This window comes from Polychytrium aggregatum (assembly GCF_025602895.1).
Source record: "Polychytrium aggregatum strain JEL109 chromosome Unknown BJ171scaffold_24, whole genome shotgun sequence".
In the NCBI taxonomy this organism is placed as follows: domain Eukaryota; kingdom Fungi; phylum Chytridiomycota; class Chytridiomycetes; order Polychytriales; genus Polychytrium; species Polychytrium aggregatum.
Window position 1 is genome coordinate 13,702 of NW_026516226.1, and position 17,547 is coordinate 31,248.

Here is a 17,547-nt window from a genome sequence, read left to right on the forward strand (position 1 = left end):
CCTGGAGGGGCTCGGGACAGGTCGAGAGTGCGAATGCGAGTGCCTTCAACGGGCGGTGGGGTTGCTGGAGAGAGCCGAGGCTGCGGGGGACTGGATGGCGGGGGACTGGGCGGAGCTTCGTCAGCATCGGATCTATCGAGTCGTCTGCGCTTGCTCGGCGGCGAGCTGTCCATGGTCGGATTGCGCTGATGGCCAGCTGGCTGGCTGTGATTGTCGTCGGAATGAAGAGTTCTGCGAAAACCTGATGCTCTGGGTGGGATGCTTGAGGGGGGGGGAGGAATGGCGATGATGGACGCAGATCGATACACATATATCCTGCGGCGAAGGGTGCGAGCTGAAGGGGCCTATCACGACACTGCCCTTGGGTGTCAAGGGGAGGTGTCATCAGCCCACCAGCGGCGCTGATTGGGCGAGATTCTTGGCCTGAGAGTGGAAACTGAGAGTGGCTGGGGGCACCTGATTGTCCCCTGGCACATCCAGCTGAAGGAATATGGTTCTCACAAGTCCCGTATCGATAAGGGACGACCCCCCACACGCCTGACTGCATGGTATTGCCACGACTCCAAACCCAGCAGCCCAAGTCGATCGCTCCCCTGTCTCAGCGATTGATGCCTGCCTTAGTATCCATTCACACAGCTCCCCAGGAAACACGCGCAGACGCTTAATGTGGTGGAGAGGGTTGCTCAAATCGCCGGCCCGGTCTTATCCAACCTCACGATGGAGACGGATCGACCATCGTCTCCATCGCCGGGCAGGCTGAGGATTTATTCCGGTTCTCCATCCTGGCTACCATTTGAACAGATCAGGCGTCCCGGGGTGGCAGAGTCCTGTGGCAATCAAGCCCTGGTGGGCTTGGCACTAACAGGGTTTGCACCGCGAGAGAATTGCTGATCTGTCCGTCAACATACAAGAGCAAGAGGAACTACCTAGGGCCTACTTTGAGATATGGAGCTGACTCAGAGTGGCTGGCGCTGAAGCAGGACTTGACTTGCTCACTGGTATGGGTAAGCCGAGGATGAAGAGTTTGGGCAAGGACCGGACAAGAAGGGGTGGTGTTTCGTTTGGTTTGGTTTGGTTTGGTTTGGTTTGGTGCTGTTGCAAGCGGGTGCCGAAACAGCGTCGGCGGCAATCACATCATCTGCGCGCCGGTGGCTGGGACGTTGGCGAGCTCGACGGAGGAAGGGACGGCTCCGTAGCCGCTAAAGTCGAAGCAGCAGTCACAGTTCGAGACGGAGGAGGCTGGCGAGAGGGCGGAGAAGGATGATTGATCAGTATGAGCAAGGTCGCACTCAGTCAGCACAGTTACGAAAGGCAGCAGGGTGCCTTCCAAGCGGCGCTGATACATACCATATCCGTCGGACTCCGCCTCAGAGGGGACGGAGCCAATGGCTGGGAGGAACAGCCCGGTTTCGTCGAGTGGGAGCGAATAGCAATTGGCTTCCATCTTGGCGAGGGTGCTGTCGTCAGCAAAGGTGGCGTAGAGCTCGTTGAAGGGCGAGGCGGGAAAAAAGCTCTGGGCGGGAAAGGGCAGACCTTCGGTTGGTCGAGGACCGACGGGGAGAAAGTTCATAGCGCCTTGCTGTTCGAGCGGGGACAGGACCGGCGTAGGAAGCAGCGGCAAAACAGAGTTCCAGGCAAGGGTCGCGTCGGATTCGGCCGGAGATGCCTGGCGCGAAGGGACGACCGAGTCGGCGGTGTAGAAGAAAACTTGATCGCTTCCGGACAGAATGGGCGTCCAGGGGTACATAGGAGGAAAGGCGGAGGCGAGGGGATAGAGGGGAGGGGTGAGCTGCTGGAACTGAGAAACCGGGGTGGTGACCAGGCCAGTGACACGCTGAGTCTCGATATCCAAGAAGGGAACCGAAGGAGAGGGCGTAACCGCGGGAGAAATGTTGAATGCAGGAGGGACCGTGGCCGCAGGGATATGAGCGGCGGTGGCGGTGGTGGCTTCGATGTGATTGTGCTGAGCCCGCGGGAGCTTGCGATCATAAGGCTTCGCCCTGTGGAGCGACGGGCACGGTTCCACGGGAGCAGGAGCCAGAACATGAGCAGGAGCAGCGGGACCAGAGGCAGAGGCACTGCTCTTGGGCAGCAGGGCGCGAGCCGAGCAGGTCGAGAACTGCTTCATGTAGTGGTTGTTCTTATGACGGCCGCGGGGCATGATGGTAATAGCGGTGGAAGTGTGTACAGAGGGAGAGGCGATGCAGATGATGGGGGGAGAGTGAATGAATACAGAAGCGAATCCCGAAGCGATGCAGTCGAAGTTGGGAGTGGAGTCCGGGAGCAGAGTCCGGAGGATGGGATGTAGCAACGGATTACGCAATGGGAACAAGAGTTGGATCGAGAATGGAAACGCGGTTGGACGATGGGCTCAAGGTATCGGGATATACTCGAGAATCAGCGTGTGGGCAGAGTGGCTGGGCTCGGCAGTTTCACGGTTGCGAGCAGTGTGCCCGGGAGGGACGAATGGGAGAGGAGCGATCACGGAGACACCGAAGCGACAGAGCACTTGGCGAAAGGGACTGGAGGATCAGACGGGAGGGGCGCCTGGGTGCAGCGTCAGCGAGGCAGGAGCTGGAAAGGCGAATGTTTGGAAGGGCTGAAGCAGCGTGGGGCTGGTTGCTTCGAATGTCAAATGTCGCTGCAAATTTTCAACAGGAGGGCAATGAAAAGCTGAATGTCGGTAAGAGGTTTAACCATAGTACGTGCAGATGGTCGAAGTGGGCAGATCGGATAGGAAGGGCGGTGGAAGGTTGGCCAGCAGTTCCCGGGAGCAGGGCGGAATTTATACGAGCGCGGGTGACGAAGGCCGATCCGGACGGGCGGTCGCCCAAAGGAAAAAACTCTCCGCGAGCGGGCGAGACGGCTCTCGGCGGGCTCTCGGCGGGCTCTCGGCAGGCTTCTCGGTCGCGGGGCCCGGCCAATCACGCACGGCCGCCGCCACGTCCTGGTGACCCGGACGGGCCTGGGAATGTGCTGGGAGTGTGCTGGGAATGTGCTGGGCAAAGGCCTCTGTGCTGCCCAGCCTTTCCTCTTCGTCCGTCTCGGTGGCGGTCCTCGGCGCGCCGCTGCCGCCCTCGCCACCGTCCTCGCCGCCGCCCCGCACCGAGCGAGAGCGCCGCCGAGGAGCCTCTCGGCGGCTGAAGAAAAGTCTGTCCCACCGCCGCGGGCCTCGCTGGCGTCTCGCTGGCGGCGAGAGCGGGCGAGATGCCCGCTGCTGACGTAACGGCGACACACAAGCCACGCCCGCCCACCCGCCAGCCGAGGCGCGTCTGTCCCAGGCTTCCATTTTCGGATCGTGCGCGAACGCAGCGGCGGCAAGGGCGACTGGGCGATTCGGCCCTCCACCAATCCCGTGCTGTACAACCCGTTAGCTTTGGTCGTGGGACAGGGTGCGTGCGGTTGCACCAGACGACCACGCCAGCCGCGCTGCGATTGTGGGTGTTGTGCGGGTGTTGTGCAGGTGTTGTGGGTGTTGTGCGTCCGGCGGCGCTGCGGTGCCCTCAGCGCGACACAAGCGGCGCACGTCGCAAGGGCTGCACAGTGGGTCCGCGCAACTGGGTCTGCATTATGTTGTCTGCAATGTTGTATGTTGTCGATAGAGAATGAGCATCTTGCCATATGCTGCGCCCATCCCACACATCCCGCATTCGCATATCTAGCTGCAGCGCCGACTGCCTGCCGTCGGCTCCAGGGGCATCGTCCAACAGTCCACAGGCCGACCACGCCACACCCTTCGCGCTGATTCGCCACAATTCATCCACAATAACAGCGGCGCTGTGTCGTGCTGTGCCAGGACCGTTGCACATGGATCCTTCCTTGTGACTCTGCCCACTCGCCAGCAAAGAGTCGATTCCCCTAATCTCGACCCTGCAACAGGTGACAGTCCCGAATTCCACCCAATCAGTGACCTGACTGACCCGCGGATTTGTACCGGGCGCCAGGCCGCGTCGACTTGGCAACGGGAGGGGAAAGACGACGCGGACGGCTGCGAAGGTCGCCATGGCAATCATCGCCAAGTCAAGGACCTAGCCGGCCGCCATGGGCCCTGTTGGGTGCAATCCGCCTGCCGCAGTGCACCAGCAACACCAAGTGCGTGGAGCTGGCCAGTCCAAACCGCAATCGAGACCCACGTCAACCACGCCGCTGTTGATGGTGGTGGTGGTCGCGGACAACCGAATGGATCATGTGTGTATATTCACGGCTCATGAGCCGCTGTCAGAAACAACGCAGAGACAAGTTGGAAACATACAGACACCCGCCGGATATCGGCTGGAGGGTGGGAGGGGGGAATGCCATGCTGAACGGACCTGGCTGCATCTGCCCGCCGTCGCTGGGGAGGTACTTCTCGCTGCCGCCGGCGAGGTACCATTTTTTGCTGTCCTATGCCGTGATCGAGTCAGAGCAGGCAGAACAGGGCCAAACAGCAGAGCTCGGCATAGCTGCCAGCGGGCCTGTTCCTTTCACAGGTTGGCAGATTCGACGACGGGAACAACGGCATCTTCACCATGGCTCGGCTCTTCCACGGGCGGCGGATGCTCAGGCTTGGCCTCGATAGCGGGCTCTGCCAGTGTCGAAACCTCGATGGCGGGCCCAGAACCCGCACCGACAAGAGCTGGCGGCTCCTGATCCTCGTCCGCTCGCCCGCTCCCATGTGCCGGTACTAGGCTGGCTGACTGGGGTGGGTCTGCAACAGCGGCGCCGAAATTCGCGGTGTCTTCGGCTGAAGGGCCTGCTGAAGAAGGACCTGCCGAAGGGCCAGCGGCTGCGGGATCGGCCGCTGTACCGTCTGTGGGGGCCGAGGACTCGCCCTCGATCTGCGCCAGCGCCTGTTGCTGTTCATCCTCGGCCCTTTGTTGGTCTTGGATGCTGCGCCGGATGGCCTCCATAAGCATGAGATCATCCAGATCGGCGCCAATGGCTCGCATCACTGAACAAGCATGAAGGTTGCATGGGGTCAGCGGCCAGGCGGCGATTTTCCTCCAATCGAAAATCGCTCAACCACCATCCCCGCTTCACTTCGCTTTGAGTCCCAGAGACTAATTGCCATGGAGCGACCGCCACCCGACTGACCATCAAACCGCGGACTGCGGTGCTCGCGCTGGCCTCGCTGGCTTGCCCGGGCCTCTTCCATCGACTGGGACCAAGTTGTTGCGATCGTGTTGATGGATTCGGGGTTGGCAAGAAGCTGGTCTCTGCGAGACCGTGATTTTGACCGATGCACGGACAGTATGAGTGGCAAGTCCGTCAAGCAGGCTGTGTCGGAACCTCTGCCGACCGGGCACTGCACGCCAACAGTATCGAGCTGCTGCGTTTGATCCCACGATCGACATGCCACGCTCAATGCTTCGGCATCTGCGCCAGAGCCGCCACGATACGTACTGAAGCTGGAGTAGCCGCTGTGAGTGCATTGCCGACCGCATTCTCCGCTCGCGGGCTATTCGCTCCATCGCTTGCTGCTGCTGCTTTTCTCTCCAATTCGGTCGGATGTCGTCTGTGTTTTGAAGCGCATTTGCAAAGAGACGCAGGGGCATTAGCGTATTGCCAAACACACCCGGTTCACAACGACGCAAGTGAGCCACGTTCGACGCTCGTGGTTGTGATTGTGGCAAGGTGCCTGATGCGTCCACGGATTGTAGCATCGGACATAGTGCGACACCCCATGGCCAATGCCTCCCGTTCTGTCCATCTCCGGTGCTGGCTCGCTCGTGCTGCTGATAGGCTTGTCTGGTGCTCTCGGCAGAGGTCATTTGTGTGTGTCCATGCCCTCGGTTGTGCCTTCACAAGGACCCTGCGCTACCATGTCCCGCAGATAACATCCGTCTTGCTTTCGTCCCCTGATGTAGCCGGACAAAGGCCGAGTCTGGCGTCGCTCCTTCATAGACACGCTGGCAATCTCGCCACGCATCGTAAGATGGGCGCCATGATGGCAAATGTACATCGCATTACCACAAATCTCACCTGATGTGACAACGCCCTTGGACAGATGGCTGGTACTGGGCCGTCGTTTGGGCGTCGACGGAGGCGTCAGCGAGTCATGCGAGGCTGCCTCATGAATCTCGTTTCCGCCAGCACTCCTGCTGCTGTGTGGCGTTGCGACTGTGATGCCGTAGCGGGTGTTGAATCCAGGGGAGCCGGGCGGGTCGTAGACGACTCCGAAGGGGGCCATCACGCAGTAAGGGCACGACGCCGGCTCCCACGTCGTCTCGGGTCGTTGGATTTGAACAAAGCACTCGGTGCAGATGGGCTGGTCGCAGCAGCGGGTAAAGTTCATGTTGCGCGGATAGTACTGACAAGGTGGCCAGGAGCGGCACAATCCCGGCCGATGACGGTGTCGGTGTCGGTTCGCATAATGAGGATTCAGCGGGACAGAGAACGGAGCAAGAAACGCGTGAGGGATCAGGACTTGCTGCAGATCCGCACGGGTGTCGAGCCGGCTTACCAGAAAGCATATTGGACATTCAAAGGCGTCCTTGTAGATTTCTTTCATGATATGCTCGGCCTGTGAGGCGGCATCGGCTGACGGACTCGACTTTGTGTGCGACGCCGTTGCCGACATCTTGAGGTTCTGCAGAGAAGCCGACTTTTGCACACGCTGGGCCAGCAACGAGCTGGAGCCGTGGCGGCCGGCCGATGAGTTTTCCTCCCGCCGCATGGGGACCGAGTGGCGACTGAAATGGAGGTGAAACTGTGAATCGGATAGATCCTCGAGGCCCTTGTAGAAAGGAGAGAGCCGTCTGGCTTGGATCAGGCTCTGCACCACCTTGATGTCATAGTCTTGGGGCGCCGTTGAGTAGATGCCATGGGGCACCAGCTCCTTTCATTCGGAATCATGTTGCATGGTGACATCGAGATGGTGAGCCGACAATATCACACCGACCCACCGCACGCACACCCATCGTGGTCACTCGTCCGGGGCGACCGGCTATCTCTGCCCCTCTCCGTAGGACCGAAGGACACGAGGCCAGACTGATCGGGTCATATGCCGGGGTCCTTGATGCCAAGATTAATGCGCTGCGGGTTGGGCATCGCCTTGCAGGCCGCCTGACGGACCGGCCTGCTTTCGCCCGAGGAGCATGACCCTCCCTGTTGAGCATCGGCGGCCGCTGAGGGTCGCACTCGGGCCTTGGGCCAAGACACATTCGGGAGGAGCAGCCAGTGCAAGGGCGTGAAAGAGGGAGAAAGCCTCGCCGCCACTGGACAACCAATGCTGCCGGTACCGTTGACGGATGCCACTGGATGGTGGCCAGGCCACGCTTACCCCTCCATCGACAATCTTGGCTGGGTCGCTGAGCTTGGCTGACGTGTTGCCCATGGTGGATTCGGCGAGGGTGCTGGCAAAGCAGGCCCTTCGGCAGGCGACGGGGAGGGAGAGGCGAGGCGAGCGGGAGGAGCGTCAGGGCTGCTCGACGGCGGCAGAAGTCCCGGACAGAGGAGGGCGGGGCTGCTGGCCGCGTGACGATTTGGCGAGAGCATGCGAGAGCATGCCGAGACGGCCCTCGCCCCTCGCCCGTGGCGTCATGGCCCCTGGCTTGGCGCCTGGTCGCTGGGCGGTGTGGTGGATGGTCCTGGTTGCCGGGTGGTGTGCTAGGCGGCCCTGGGCTCTGGACGGTCTTGTTCGCGGTTATTCTCGTTATTCCTACATATCGAATCTATTCCATCCATGCATACAGGCCTTTCCCATCGTATTACCACTGTCCCGAACACAACCAATATCGTTGACACAGCGGTGCTTTATTCCGCTTGCACAACACATGCAACGATGCAAGACAGGAGGCGAGCCAGCCATCACATCTTGCGAGACACTGGGTCATCCGTCAGCTTGAGTGGCTTGAATTGTTCTTGTATCCTCCGACCCCGCGGCTTGGCGATCCAGCGCTTCTGCTTTTGATCGTAGTGGTACATGCCCTTGTAGATGTACATACTCGGTGATTTCCAGTGGCGATATTCTTGCTCCAGAAGCGCTTCGGTGTTGTACGGGCGGAACGTCGAGCATCCGTCAAGCTCAACATGCACAAGTGGAAAGATGTGCTCGTCCTTGAAGCGCCATGGAGACTTGCATATCCACGTCAGAGTGGTGTTGCCGTGTCCAAAGCCGTCCCAGGTGGTAATGTTCTCAGGAATTACTGCTGTAATGTCGATGAAATACCCGCTGGCAGTGTCGATAACGCGGGCATCGATCATGTTGAGACAGTCTTTGACAATCGTGCGATTGACAAAATGCGGATTGATGTCGAGCAGGGCCGTGTCTGAGATCATGGTTTTGTTGAAGGGGATCAGCTTGACAAACTCCTCCAGCCGCATCTGGACGTCAATGTCGTCGTCAAAGGTCTGGATCTTCTTTCCCCAGTACCACCCCAGAAGCGTTCCATGGGCAATCCAGGCCTCAATGCCGTGCTTCGAGGTGAACTCTGTCCAGGCCTTGAAGAGGGCGCGGAGTCGCTCGAGGCGATACGTGCTCTCTTCCTGGATATTGACGATGCGGACCATGTTGCTTGTTTTGGTTGTATCAAAGCGCGCATCGACGTGAAGCTTGAATGGGGCTTCGTGAAAATACTTGAACTCTGGGAGCTGTATTTCGCCGCTCATGATGGCCGTCAGGTTGATGTCTGGGTGCTGCAGCTGTTGCCGGTTACCGTCGACTGAGGAACTGACATTGACCTCGACAGACTGATTGTCCAGATTTACGGACTCGAGCGGCTTCCTTATGATCCATCGAATACAGAGAATCAGGATAAATTCCAGAACCAGTAGACCAACAAAGTAACGTTGTGACCTCGAGATTTTGAACATCAGAAGAATTGAAGGGCAGAGGTACTGGGCTGCGTGCTTGTTTGTGAGGCGATAATGGCGAGAGTCCGGGATGAGAGATTTGCTTGCCAGGCGACCAGATAATCGAGCGAGCAGGGACGAAGTAATCACTTGGTGGTCTGAGTGCAGTATCTGTGATAGTGGAAAGCGTGGAAGCGAGTGAGGTTTAGGCGGGCGAAGGGAAACGCATAGCGGATTCAAGGGATTTCACATACCAAATCATATATCGATCCCGCGGATTAGTGTCGATAGCGTAGGCGTTCTAAATCAGCAAAGACGAGAGAAATGGACCCGTAGTGATATGGTGGGCTATCCGAAATGAGGAGAATATCGATGCAGAAGCGGGGGAATCTTCGAGGGTTGATATAGCTGCCTCTGCACGACCAGCAAGGGGAATGGAAGGAAGCGAATTGGGTTGCCGATGCTGACGTGGACCAGCGTCGTCACTGGTTTCCACAATCTCGGTGGCGGCTGCGAGAAGGCAGCCCACACCGGCGAGACGAACGTTCTATTATTCTCGGTGTGGATAGGTGGGTCTTGAAGAGAATCGCTGGGGGTAGAACAGCACTGCTGGGGGACAGGCTGAGGCGTTCGATCCGGGCCCGGACATATTGTCTGCTGCGTTGTCGAGAGAAACAGCGACGAATGGGGTCCGGATTGTCGGTGGTGATGGCAGACAATAGGAAGATGTGTCAGGACTGCCAGCACAGCCGGAATACGCAAGCATTACAAGCGCAACATTCCCCAAAGCATCAGGTCAGCCCGAGGCGAGCGCCGACGCCCGGCTAGGGCCGCTACCCAGAGCGCATTGTTGTGGCGGACAATGTGTTGATCGAGGAGTGCAATCAACGGTAGGCTCTGGCGGTGGCTGACCAGCAATGAGGAGCGGAGATGCCAGCACCGCAGACCATATGTTCAGAGAATCTCCCCAATCAGTCTGCCAGCCGGCCGATTCCCAGCCGGGCCGAGCCATCGCGGACACCAATCGCAGCAAATCGTGCGGAGCGGTTTTGTCGTCGGCGCTTGGGAAGACTTTGGACGAGCTGCCTGCAATCGGCATTCCGGCGGATTCCCAGCGAGACAATAGACTTTTGGGCTGGTTGCGAGTCAGGTTCCCGACACGATCGATGCCGCATGTTGCGCACGGAGCGATACTGGTGCCAGGCAAGCGTTCCCACCAGCCCGCACTAAACGGAACGAATGAAACGAAACGAGACATCCATTTCTGAGCGCAGGGGGTGGCTTTTCTCTCGGTTCTGAATACATATCTCAGTATGGCCGAACAATGTGTCCTACGAGACCGGCACTGTGCTCCCCAAACCAACAGCTGGCCGTGGTTGATGCGAGGGATACTCAGGGACACCACTGCCCCGTTTCGTTCTGCACATGCTGCAAACAATGGTGTATTGACAAAAACTATCCCATAACACAGGCGGTTATGGTCATTTACTGGAGGAGCTGGCTGATGGCCTTGCCAAAGGCATGACCTGAGCTCGGGTTCTGGCCAGTCACCAGCTGTCCATCGACGACAACATGCTCGCCCCAGAGTGCGCCAGCCTTCTCGTAGATACCGCCGTGCTTGACGAGCTCGTCTTCCAGCAGATAGGGCATGGCCGCCGTCAGCGCTGTTGTTGAAATAGTGAGGAGCACTGGGATTAGTACTCGCTGTATGGGGTCGGCCAGCAACTTGGATCACCCAAGCTCGGCCAGCGCAGCGACAGACTTACAAACGGCATCCTCCTCGGCGTTGCTGAAGGCTGTGAGCTTCTTGCCGTTGACCAGATAGCTGCCGTTCGAGAGCTTGACGTTGATCAGGGCAGCAGGGCCATGGCAGATCGCGCCAACGACTCCACCCCGCTCGTAGACGCCGGAGATGATCCGAGCCGACTCGGCATCATAGGCCAGGTCAAAGACGGGACCATGGCCACCGGGGACAACGACAGCGTCGTAGTCGGCCACGTTGATGGTGGAGAGCTGAACGGTGTTGTTGACGGCCGCCTGGGCGACAGGATCGACGAGGAACTTTGCGCACTCGGGATCAGCCTTGAAAGCATCGGCGCTTCCGGGGTCCATCGGGGTCGCGCCGCCCTTGGGCGAGGCCCAGGTGATCTTGTGGTGGGCCAGGACATAGTAAGGATGAGCGACCTGCGGGATGGAGGTGCGCACGGCAGCAGCGAGTCGATGGGGGCGAGGCAATGACGGAGAGCAGATTGCGATGTTAGCGACTGCCGCCAGTCATGAGTCGCGTTGAGCGGTCTATGGTGCGAGAGCGATCGACGATCTCCGAACCCGGACAAACGATGGATAAGATCACGGCAGCCGCTATGATCAAAACATGGCGATCTCATCTTGTGCCAGAGCCAGCGAGGGCGGCGCCGGCAACATCGATCGGCCCAGACGACCAGAAACAAAGCTGCACGACGCGCCGATCGCCAGGAAAACCAGAGCGAGCGCGATGGCCAACGGCACAGCACATACCTCGGGGAGATACCAGCCGGTCTTGTGGCCGGTGGAGCCGAGCTCGGAGTGCGAAGTGAGGACGAAGAGGATGTTCTTGGCCATGGTGGTGGGCAGTGGGGCTGGAGATGATCAGATGCCGATGGGGTTGTGTGCGGTGCCTCGCTGTCGATCCGCCGCGGCGGGATTTTTATCCAGGAAGGCTGACAAATGGCGCGTGGAGGGGCGGCTCTGATCTCCTTGCCTGGGCGATCCTCCAGGTTCTTCGATTCGCATAATCCCTTGCCGGCCCGCCGGCCCATTTCATCCGGCAAGGATCGCCATGCGGGATGAATCGTCCAGGATCATCCGTCGATCCCGCGAAGCAATGCGGGGTACTGCGGCGTGCGAAATGCCGCCGGGAGCCCCTCGACCAGATGACAAACCACGGCCGTGTGCCGAGATTTGAAATGACTGCATCTGGGACGACGCACTGGTGGTCGCCGGCTCCTCTGGAATGGACTCGCTGACCTGGAGTGGAGTGGAATGAAGTGGACTTGGTGCCCTGGAGTGGAATGGAATGGACTTGGTGCTCTGAAACAGTATGACCCGCTGAGTGCTGGGCGAGCTCGTGGTCCAATCGCGGCACCGAATCCAAACCTGTGCTGCGCATGGATGCATCCGACTCGAATGCGTGCACCGCGCCAGTGGATGCGCAGCGGCTCTGTGTCTCGACGCGCAGTGCCGCGCCACATAAACGCGCACATGATGCGCGCAGCTGCGTCACACAGTGTCCGGCAGCGCGTCGCAGCCACAGACCGTGCAGCGTCCATACAGCCGCGCGACACAGCGACACAGCAGCGCGCTCCGGGCGCGTGTTCCTTTCCCCTCGTCTGCTGTCCCTGTCGCGCTCGATGCTCGAGTGGTGCGGCGAGCGGCTGGTCGCGGGCGGCGTGCTCGTCGCGGTCTCGGCGCTGGCTCGCCCATGGCGTCTCTCGCCGCGTGTCTCGCGTGCTCTCGCTGTGTCCTCGGCGCATCCTCGACTGGCCCTCGGCGCGCTCTCGGCCTTCTCGCACCACGTTCCATGCCCGCCATGCCCTCGGTGTGCTCTCGGTGCCATCTCGGTGCCATCTCGTCTCTGGCTGTCTCCTTTGGCTGTGTCCTTTGGCCCCAGCCGCCTTTCCCTTCCAGTCTTTCCTGTCTTCGTCCAAGCTCTCCAGCCGCTTCCTCCTTCCTCCTCAGGGCTCTGCCTTTGTTGCCGCCGACGCTTTCCTCCCGCTGCTATATAACTCCGTGCTCTTCCTCTCCTCCAGCAGCCCCTCATGGCCACGGCTACCATCGACTTGATGGCCATGGACCTGTCCCTGGAGACCACCGCAGAGCAAATGACCTTCCTGACCGGCGGCGACGACACCCCCTCGCTGCATTCGGAGACTCCCCCCGACTCGCCCGAGCTCCAGGTCGGCCCGGTGCTGCCGCTGTCGCCTCCGGCGTCGTTCGAGGAGGTCTTGAGCCAGAACCGCGAGTGGCAATCGCAGCCCCCGTATCCAACTCCACCCCAGTCCTTCATTGCCCCCAAGCCGTCACCGCCTGTCAAACGGCCTGGCTTCCCGCTCCGACACGATGGCAAGCTGGACCTGGCAGCGCTGCCGTCGGCCATCATCGAGGCCATCGTTGCCCAGCTGCCGTCGCTCGTCGACAAGAAGAACTGTCTGCTGGTGTGCAGGACATGGTCCAAGGGGGCCTCCAAGGCCATCTACCGCCGACCCCATCTCCCCACGATCCGCCACTTCCAGGATCTTGTCTACACTCTCCTGCGCCCAAACCTGAGTCACCCGTACTCGCGGTGGGTCGAGGAGTTTGTCATCCGCAAGGAGCTTGACGAGGACTTGTTCATGGGCGACATCGACGTGGCCCTGCAGCTCTTCTATAACCTCCAGGCTTTTCACATGGAATATTCGATCTCGGCCTCCAACGTCCTCGTCCAGTCCCTCGCCGACCACAACCGCAATCTCCGCTGCATCAACTTGCGCGGCTGTCCCGTATCCGATTCGTATATCCTGGAGCTGTGCCAGAGCTGCCCCAAGCTTCGAACCATCAACCTGGCCGACACTAACTGCACTGCCTTTGTCCTCAAGCACATCATCGACCACTGCGCCTGGATCCAGTCGATTGACCTCGAAAACTGCCACAAGACCAGCATGCCGCTGGAGTTTGATCCGCGAGAGTCGTTCACCCGGCCGCTGCAGCACCTGAATGCCACGAACAGCGGCATTTCAGACCATGTCTTGCGTTTTGTGGCTCTGCGATGCCCCGACATTGTCTCGGCAAACCTGGAGGGCTGTCTGGGTCTCTCGGATGACTCGTTGATTCGACTGATTCAGACAAGCTGTGGACTCAAGTACCTGAATGTTGCCTTTGTCAACCAGCTCACCGATCTCACTGCCATTGCCATCGGCTTCCATTCGTTCGACATCCAAGTCGTTATGTTCTCTGGCTGCGATCTGATCTCGCCCGTGGGTGTCCAGATGCTTGTCCAGCGTTGCGCCAATCTGAAGGAGCTGATTCTTCACGGCTGCGCTGGCATCCTCAACACCTATATCCGAGAATACAGCTCCCGCCTCCACGACATCGACTGCAGCATCCGCGGTCCTTCGATCAAGTGGCTCGCAGGACACAACACCCTCAAAGCCAAGGATGCTCCCGTCAAGGAAATGAAGTCGGAGATGGTCCAGACCGAGTTTGTGGACACCTCGGCCCTGGTGCCGAAGGAGCAATTTGGTAAGTCGCCAACCTGTATCAGGGCACGGACGAAACGGGCGAGGAAAGAAGATGGGCCTGCACTGTTGGCGCGCCGAGGTCTGTGTTGGAGTCGTCATATATGCAGCCCTGATCGATTCTTACCCTCGTCTCGTCGCCGTACCTTCGGCTGGGCCCTTTCTATCCCTTGCAGATGCCTCTGAGATTCTGCTCAAGTTTGCAGAGGCTGCGGCCAGCGGCAAATGGGTTCCGCAGAGCCGCCTTGGCGCTGCGGGAGCCAAGTCAATTGGCACTGCCGGCGACAAGGCTGCTCCCACCGAGAGCGGTGCCTGGGGAAGCGGTCCCCCTCCTCCAGGATGGAACCCCGCCTGGGCCAGCTATGGCAACCCTGCTCCTGGTGAGCGCCGGCTTGAGCGCGAGTCCAACGAGTCTCTGGCATCGTCCGTCAGCTCGACGGCATCCCGATTCCGCTCCAAGATCCCGGGTCTCTCACGCATCCCTACTCCGCCGGCCTCGCCAGATCGACGCTCCGTCGCCAGCAGCGTTGGAAGCACCCCCAGTACCAGCGCACCAAGCGTCACGTCATCGACTGTGTCGCGGCTGCCCACCAGCATGGGCGGCTCCAAGCTCAAGACTCCAACGCGCCTGCCCCTCTCCAAGACGACGCCTACTGCTCGTGCCCCCCTCTCCTTGATTCAGCAAAAGAAATTCGGCAGCTCTCCGGCCTCAAGCGGCCTCGCAACTCCATCCAAAACGAGCACCGGATCTTCGACGCCAAGGACGCTGTCCAAGAGAACCAGCAGCGGCCCTGCGCCTACGCCTTCCAAAACCTCGACCCCTGCGACGCCGAGCTCGGCCTACAAACCCCGCCAGTTCAAAAAGTTCAATGACGACGAATTCGCCTCTCCTCCACGCTCGGTCGCTCGTCTGAATGACTCCAAGCCCAGCACGGGCTCATTGAGCCGCACGCGCAGCACCAGCAGTGGATCCAAGTCGACCAGCCTTGCTGGCGCCTCTTCGTTCTCGTCATCGGCGTCGCCATCATCATCGCTGAGCACCCGCTCGCGAAGCAGCAACAACGACGCTGCTGAATCTACCTCCAATACCCCTGGACTCAAGAGAGTCAAGAGCGGAACACTCAGATCCGTCTCGACCTCAGTCTCGTCTTCGCGGACCTCCAGCACTTCGTCCACCCCTGTCACCCCACAGTCGCCGTCCACTCCCTCCAAAGCCGCTACCAGCAATCTCCCTGCCGTCACTCCAAAGTCGCGTATGACGGGCCTGAAGCTTCCGACCCCGGTCAAGAAAATCTCGACCGTCATATAGCCGCACGCTGCAGCCCATGGGCTGAGCCCTGTTCAGTGTCGTGCCTTGCCTTTACTCATGCGTCTACTCATGCGTCTACTCAGTCAGCACTATCGCCCAGCGAGCTAGCTTGCAACGCTTAATTTTGCTTTCCTGTTTGTTCCCTGATCACCGCCTTACTACTACATCTCACAAACGAGTCCTTCCACCGTTGTTTTGTCGCTCGGCGTGGCCGGTCTAATTTTGCTGTTTCCAGTTGATACGCCTGGCTAGATTCATGTCTTTGTAGAGGCCACATCTCCAAATCTATCGCTCCCCCCCCCTCGTCACTTCCACCTCCACCTCCACCTCCACTTCCACTTCTACTTTTACTTCCACCTCCACTTCCATATCCTCCATGCCCAAAGCTGGAACTGTAAAGTCAATCGAGACAGCTCGGCTCAGTAGCTGCGGAGCGTCTCATTCCATCTGTTTGATCGTTTTGCTTTTGTTTTGTCTGTTCATTAGTCGGTTCATTCCTTTGCTGACAGCGCACCCAACACGAAATGGGAGACCCCCTGTTCGAGTCAGGGTTGTCGCTTTATTCTGAATACACACCCATCCACCATGGCGATTTGCAGCTGACATCGTCGGCCGAGTCCATCGCAGCATTCAATCCACCTGCCTGTCCAGTATGCCCCCATGTGATCTACCCCTGTGATCTACCCATGTGATCTGCCCCTGTGATCTACCCCACGTGCATCGCCCATGCTCACCGGCAACCAGACCCAGGCTCTCTTGGCCGTCGCACGATTGTCCAGCACCCATTCCAGGAGTCACCCTCCAGCGGTTTTGATGTACTCATCATCATCATGGCAACCCAGCCACCGACCCTCGTCCCGGCTACTCTTCCTGTTCCGCTCGCCTTGAACAGCGCCGAGCCTCGGCGGACTCGCACCCTGAGCGTAGCCGACACAGACTTCAGCAAGGTCAAGGAAGAGTCAGGCGCGTCCAAATCGCAGATCGAGGTAGGTGGGATGCGTTCTCGGACCCGCAAGGAAGGACTGCATTGGCCGAGCTACGCCTACAGATCGAACTTCCGCATGGAGTATTGTGAGCGTGACAAGCAGCCAACGGCCAAGGAGGACGCTGACATCTATGTTTCAATGGGGCCTGGCTCTGGGCCGCATCATTCTGATATCGAAAGCACGCTGAGCGACAATACAAGGAGTTTGTTGGCATCAGGCGCATCCAGAACCAGCCGCATCTGTTATTCGGCGGGGAAGCTGCTGCTGGAAGCCTGAGCGAAATCGAGCAGACGGCAGAGCTGATCTTCCGGGCCAAGAGTGAGCTTTTGAAGGCAAAATCGCAGCTGGCCAAGGAGAACGCCGACAGGGTGAGCAAATCCCCAATTTTGGGCTTGGCTAGGATGCGTGTAGCGTCGATGTGCGCTTCCGCGGTTCACGGAGATACGAATGAAGCATGCTCAAATGGAGCATTACCGCTGCAATTTGTTTATGCAATTATCCGCCACGGATGCGACGCACTTGGTCGTTGAATGCGATACACTCGATGCATTTGGTCATCGATGGCTACTCGAACCGTTCAAGGCCAAGCGCGAGACAGAAAGGGACACCTTGCTCAAGAAGAAAGTAAAGGAGACCAAGCAGACGTACTTCTTCAAGTCCAATCTTCTGAAAGGTCAGTGTCTTTTGTTCAGCCCCATTATCATCCATATTCCCCGTTGCACTCGCTGGCCCGATATGCTTGATATATACAGCCGCTGCCTCACTTGCGGCGACGCGTCCTTGATTCTCACTCGGCTTGACGTCCTCGACCCATCCAGCTGGACCCTCGTGCGAATACCACTTTCTATCCGTTTTTGGGTTTCCGGTCCACGTTGAGCTCCTCGAGGACTTCATATACTTGGTCTTCACTCACAGCAGCTTCATAGGTTGGAATGCTTCTACAGCTGCCTTCGACGGAATAAGTGCTTGCCCATCATGCTGCAACTGAGCCAACGCGTTCTGTCCATTGACTGCGTCGTCATCTGCTCATATTCAGAGGTCTGGACATGTGAGTGCGGCAAGCCCGACAAGAAAATCAAGCTGTGGTACTTGATCCAACTTCCTATTGATGTCATGACGGCGGTTTGCAAACTGGAGACCGAGCCAGTTGGCAGATTGCTTGTCCGCAAGACTACAGTGACCGAAGCTGTCGGAGGCTCGATGGAGAGCGGGTCAGCAGAGGGTGATC

General features: G+C 59.1%; 5 protein-coding genes across 5 annotated transcripts; 2 read left to right on the plus strand and 3 right to left on the minus strand.

The window, feature by feature from the left end:
- The first annotated feature begins 623 nt into the window (after positions 1-623).
- BJ171DRAFT_509581 (uncharacterized protein) lies at positions 624-2,799 on the plus strand. The gene is made up of 2 exons (XM_053111399.1): positions 624-1,239; positions 1,348-2,799. The coding sequence occupies exons 1-2, from the start codon at positions 1,001-1,003 to the stop codon at positions 2,306-2,308; spliced, it is 1,200 nt and encodes a 399-aa protein (XP_052965479.1). The 5' UTR covers positions 624-1,000; the 3' UTR covers positions 2,309-2,799.
- Positions 2,800-4,176: 1,377 nt separating this feature from the next.
- On the minus strand, positions 4,177-7,413 carry BJ171DRAFT_509582 (uncharacterized protein). The gene is made up of 6 exons (XM_053111400.1): positions 7,262-7,413; positions 6,443-6,817; positions 5,962-6,289; positions 5,383-5,494; positions 5,074-5,195; positions 4,177-4,930 (listed from the first exon to the last, which is right to left on the minus strand). Exons 1-6 carry the CDS (start codon positions 7,313-7,315, stop codon positions 4,464-4,466), a joined length of 1,458 nt encoding a protein of 485 aa, XP_052965480.1. The 5' UTR covers positions 7,316-7,413; the 3' UTR covers positions 4,177-4,463.
- Positions 7,414-7,609: 196 nt separating this feature from the next.
- On the minus strand, positions 7,610-9,293 carry BJ171DRAFT_599973 (LicD family-domain-containing protein). Its single transcript, XM_053114971.1, has 2 exons — positions 9,027-9,293; positions 7,610-8,943 (listed from the first exon to the last, which is right to left on the minus strand). The coding sequence occupies exon 2, from the start codon at positions 8,791-8,793 to the stop codon at positions 7,789-7,791; it is 1,005 nt and encodes a 334-aa protein (XP_052965481.1). The 5' UTR covers positions 8,794-8,943; positions 9,027-9,293; the 3' UTR covers positions 7,610-7,788.
- A 905-nt stretch (positions 9,294-10,198) lies between these two features.
- On the minus strand, positions 10,199-11,833 carry BJ171DRAFT_509590 (class I glutamine amidotransferase-like protein). Its single transcript, XM_053111401.1, has 3 exons — positions 11,290-11,833; positions 10,539-10,956; positions 10,199-10,436 (listed from the first exon to the last, which is right to left on the minus strand). Exons 1-3 carry the CDS (start codon positions 11,371-11,373, stop codon positions 10,258-10,260), a joined length of 681 nt encoding a protein of 226 aa, XP_052965482.1. The 5' UTR covers positions 11,374-11,833; the 3' UTR covers positions 10,199-10,257.
- Positions 11,834-12,442: 609 nt separating this feature from the next.
- BJ171DRAFT_143237 (uncharacterized protein) lies at positions 12,443-15,521 on the plus strand. The gene is made up of 2 exons (XM_053105713.1): positions 12,443-14,028; positions 14,201-15,521. The coding sequence occupies exons 1-2, from the start codon at positions 12,570-12,572 to the stop codon at positions 15,331-15,333; spliced, it is 2,592 nt and encodes an 863-aa protein (XP_052965483.1). The 5' UTR covers positions 12,443-12,569; the 3' UTR covers positions 15,334-15,521.
- The last annotated feature ends 2,026 nt before the right edge of the window (positions 15,522-17,547 follow it).